This window comes from Triticum dicoccoides, chromosome 6B (assembly GCF_002162155.2).
Source record: "Triticum dicoccoides isolate Atlit2015 ecotype Zavitan chromosome 6B, WEW_v2.0, whole genome shotgun sequence".
NCBI lineage: Eukaryota > Viridiplantae > Streptophyta > Magnoliopsida > Poales > Poaceae > Triticum > Triticum dicoccoides.
In genome coordinates, this window is record NC_041391.1 from 298954893 (window position 1) to 298959396 (window position 4504).

The 4504-nt window shown below is 47.3% G+C and overlaps 1 protein-coding gene across 1 annotated transcript; it reads left to right on the forward strand.

Annotated features, from left to right (window-relative positions):
• Positions 1 to 3017: 3017 nt before the first annotated feature.
• LOC119324670 (putative eukaryotic initiation factor 4A-2) lies at positions 3018 to 4112 on the forward strand. The gene is made up of 2 exons (XM_037598445.1): positions 3018 to 3176; positions 3343 to 4112. The coding sequence occupies exons 1-2, from the start codon at positions 3084 to 3086 to the stop codon at positions 3973 to 3975; spliced, it is 726 nt and encodes a 241-aa protein (XP_037454342.1). The 5' UTR covers positions 3018 to 3083; the 3' UTR covers positions 3976 to 4112.
• Positions 4113 to 4504: the final 392 nt, after the last annotated feature.

Sequence of the window (4504 nt, forward strand, 5' to 3'; positions counted from 1 at the left end):
CATCTAAGTGGAGTTTATAAGGTTGAGAAAGACAGACTCCTGGAGATTATTCAATACCTAGATGTTAAAGCTGAATCAGCGGTTCTTCAATCTGCGGATATGTGCTGTAAGATTGATGCGGAAAAGAGGTTGAAGGAACTTCTCCGCGAAGAAGAGCTGAAGTGGGCGCTCAGAGCAAAGGTTCGCAAAGTAATCCAAGGGGATGCGAACACTCAATTCTTTCATCTGATTGCGAATGGCAAACACAGAAAGAAAAAAATATTTCAGCTCGAGCAAGATGAAGGCACAATTGTTGGTCACGATAATCTTAAGCTATACATCACCGAATACTACAAGCAGTTATTTGGACCGCCGGAGGATAGCGCTGTGTCCCTCGATGAGTCCAGGACTGAGGATGTGCCTCAATTAACTGCTGCTGATAATGACATGCTAGTTGCGCCGTTTACGGAAAAGGAGGTTTTCGATGCCATCTCTCAGATGGAGAACAATAAGGCTCCCGGGCTGGATGGGTTCCCGGCGGAGTTTTACAAAAGATGTTGGCATATCATCAAAGGGGATCTGCTACCCATGTTCCACGACCTTTTTGCTGGACGGCTTCAACTTTTTCATTTGAACTTTGGAATGATAACGTTGCTTCCAAAGAAGACCGACGCTCTCAGGATTGAGCAGTTCCGTCCTATCTGCCTCTTGAATGTCAGTTTCAAAATTTTTACCAAGGTTGGGACTAATAGGCTCACACAGATTGCGCATTCTGTGGTGCAGCAATCCCAAACAGCTTTCATGCCAGACAGAAACATCCTTGAAGGGGTGGTGGTGTTGCATGAAACGCTCCAGGAAATTCACTCTAAGAAACTTGATGGAGTCATCTTTAAAGTAGATTTTGAGAAAGCGTATGACAAAGTTAAATGGCCTTTTCTGCAACAAGCTTTGCGTATGAAAGGTTTCCACGAGGGCTGGAGGAGCCAGATTGAAACTTTTACGCAAAAGGGTAGTGTTGGCATAAAAGTGAATGACGATGTCGGTCATTACTTCCAGACACATAAGGGCCTGCGGCAGGGAGATCCGATGTCCCCTATTCTGTTCAACATAGTAGCCGATATGTTGGCGGTGTTGTTAGGGAGAGCCAAGGAAGTTGGCAAAATAGGGGGCTTGGTGCCACACTTAGTGGATGGGGGTATATCCATCCTGCAATACGCTGATGACACTATCATCTTCATGGAGCATGACTTGGTAAAAGCTAGAAATCTGAAGCTGCTGCTTTGTTTGTTTGAGCAGCTAAGTGGGCTCAAAATTAACTTCCACAAAAGTGAGTTGTTCTGCTTTGGGAGAGCCAAAGAGGAACAAGAGGATTACAAGCAGTTGTTCGGATGTGGTTTGGGTGAGCTGCCTTTTACCTACTTAGGAATTCCTATTCATCACCGCAAGCTCACGAATAATGAATGGAAGTGTATTGAGGATCGTTTCGAGAAGAAGCTAAGTTGTTGGAAGGGCAAGCTCATGTCGTATGGAGGCCGTTTAATTCTTATTAATTCGGTGCTCACGAGCATGCCCATGTTCCTTTTGTCCTTCTTTGAAGTCCCAGTTGGAGTTAGGAAACGACTGGACTTCTATCGATCGAGGTTCTTTTGGCAGGGGGAGGAGCCTAAGAGAAAATATTGGTTAGCGAAGTGGGATATCATTTGTAGACCGAAAGACCAAGGGGGTATGGGGATTGAGAATCTCGAAGTCAAGAACCGGTGCCTTCTTAGTAAGTGGTTGTGGAAGTTATCCTCAGGAACTGACGCCATGTGGGCTCAAATCCTGCGTAACAAGTATCTCCAAACCAAAACTTTGGCTCAGGTGTCGGTTAGACCAACTGATTCACCCTTTTGGAAAGGGCTTATGAAAGTGAAGCTTTCATTTTTTCAGAGATCAAAGCATTTAGTTGGTAATGGTGCAAGCACGAGATTCTGGGAGGATACTTGGCTTGGAGAGGCTCCCCTAGCAATCCAGTATCCGTCTCTGTATCGTATAGCTCGAAGGCGCGATGCTTTGGTTGCATCGGTCTTCGCCTCGATACCCCTGGATATCCAGTTTAGAAGATCGTTAGTGGGCAATCGTTGGGAAGAGTGGCTGCATCTAGTTAGGAGACTGATGCAGGTACAACTATCTCAACAACCTGATAAATTACGCTGGAATCTCACTAGGTCGGGGGGATTCACGGTTAAATCAATGTATGTTGATGTTATTAATTCCAGCTCGATTCCTACTTCAAAGCATGTGTGGGACGTCAGAGTTCCTTTAAAGATCAAGGTGTTTATGTGGTTTCTACATAAACAGGTGATCTTAACAAAGGATAATCTTATTAAGCGTAATTGGACAGGACCTACTAGGTGTAGTTTCTGTGATCAGGGTGAAACCATTAAACATCTTTTCTTTGACTGCCCACTAGCTAGAATTCTTTGGACGACTATTCAAGTCGCTTTCAATATTACCCCACCAAGGTCGGTTAACATGTTGTTTGGGACATGGCTAACTAGGGTAGAGCCCGGGTTAGCAAAACATATTCGCTTGGGGGTTTGCGCTTTTTTGTGGGCGCTTTGGAATTGCAGAAATGACTTCGTCTTTAACAGGTCAACAAATATCCATGTTTTGCAGGTTATCTTCCGAGCAACGGCTCTTATCCGTTCCTGGTCGCTACTCACTCCGACGGAGGCCAGGGAGCTTTTGGTTACTGCTGCTATCCGATGGGAGATGGTAGCTCGGGATATATTCAGCCGGTTTGGATGGCGGTCGTGTAACAGGATAGGCAATTAGTTTACCTGTCTATTTTGGAGCCAAACGGCTGTGATGTATAAGTGCTTTGGCTAGCTTGTGTATCTAGCCTTCGGGCTCTGTGTGAGCCTTTTCTTACTTTTCTTGTTGACAACCTTGAGACTTGGAGACTTTGTGGACTATTTTATGCTTAATAAGATGGCCGTATGCATCATGCTGATGCAGAGGCCGGGGAAGCCCCCCTTTTCGAAAAAAAAATTCGTGAGGAGAAGCAAATATCGTCGAGCAGCAATCAGGTTATTGTCGCCACTCCTGGCCGCGCTCTTAACATGCTGACAAGACGAGCGCTTTGTCCAGATAACATCAGAATGTTCGTCTTGGATGAAGCTGATGAAATACTCGCAGGAGGTTTGAAGAACCAGGTTGGTTTTGCATCCTCATACCAGCTCAGTTATATAGTGATCACAATGGTTGGAGAACTTCTCTCGTACTACTTATTCTTTTAATTTGAAACGATAAAAATAGATCTTGTTCAGTTCTATGGTGGCATCTATTTTCGTAACTTCTGACCATTCATCTTTCTTGCAGATCTACGATATTATCCAGCTTCTCCCAGCCAAAATCCTGTTTGCTGTATTCTCTACCGCCATGTCCAATGAAGCTCTTGAACTTTGCCGGAAGTGCATGAATAAGCCTATGAAGGTCATAGTGCCGAAAGATGAAGAACTTGAGGGTTTTAGTGTTAAGCAGTTCTATGTTAAAGCTGAGAATGAAGAATCGAAGTTTCAAAAATTATGTGATCTTTTGGACACCATGGCCGTCACGCAAAACATCATCTTTGTCAACGCACGTCGGAAGGTCAAGCCACTGACCGAAAAGATCAGAGGCAGGGGGTACACTGTCTCGGCAAGCCATGGTGGTATGGACCAGCACTCCAGAGATGCTGCCGTCCAGGATCTCCAGTCGGGATCATCCCGTGTCCTCGTCACCACCGACCTTCATGGCGCTGATGCATTGCAGGTCCCTGTTGTCATCAACTATGATCTGCCAGCACAACCAGTACAATACCTTCGTAATGTTCGACGAAGTGGACATCCTGGAGGGATTGGTGTAGCTATCAGCTTTGCTGCTCGTGCTGATGAGCGTGTTCTGTCTGGCATCCAAAGGTTCTGCAATACTCAGATGGCGGAGTTACCCTCCAACGTCGCTGACCTCTTGTGAGCAATTGTGTAGTTGGATATGGTGCACAGATGGCTATCTAGACTTCTTTTTTCTATCGTTGGCCTGGAGAGCTGCGCAACAGCTGCATTTTGTTGAATTGTGGGAATCGTCTTGTGGGATTGAAACTTGTTGAGTTCTCCGGTATTATGTCATGGTGGTTCGAAGCTGAATTGAATGTGGTGCAAATAGTTGTTTGAAATGTTTTATTGGTTCATCTGTTGTTTACTATTGTTATATTGTGCCCCATGCCGCTCCCGCGAGCGGCCCGGGCGGAACCCTAGTTCGCTGCCGCCGCTCCCCTTTCTCGCCTCCTCCCTCCTCGCCGCCGCCAGGGGACGGCGCTGGGCAAAGCCCGCGCGTGCGTCGGTGGCGGCGGGGCTCTTCCCCTCTCGGGAGGCTCCTGGACGGCGCGGGACGGCCGGCCCTCGCAGCGGCGCTTGGCTCGGCGGCAGCGTGCGTCGGGCCGCCGGCGGATCTGGGCGGCGTGGCTCCCCTGCTTGGTGGCGCTGCGGCGCTGGCGGCGGCGTGG

Coding starts and splice junctions, on each gene's coding strand:
- LOC119324670 (XM_037598445.1), top strand. CDS start 3,084: ATGCTGACAAGACGAGCGCTTTGTCCAGATAACATCAGAATGTTCGTC. Junction 3,177..3,342: donor CAGGAGGTTTGAAGAACCAG/GTTGGTTTTGCA, acceptor TCTTTCTTGCAG/ATCTACGATATTATCCAGCT.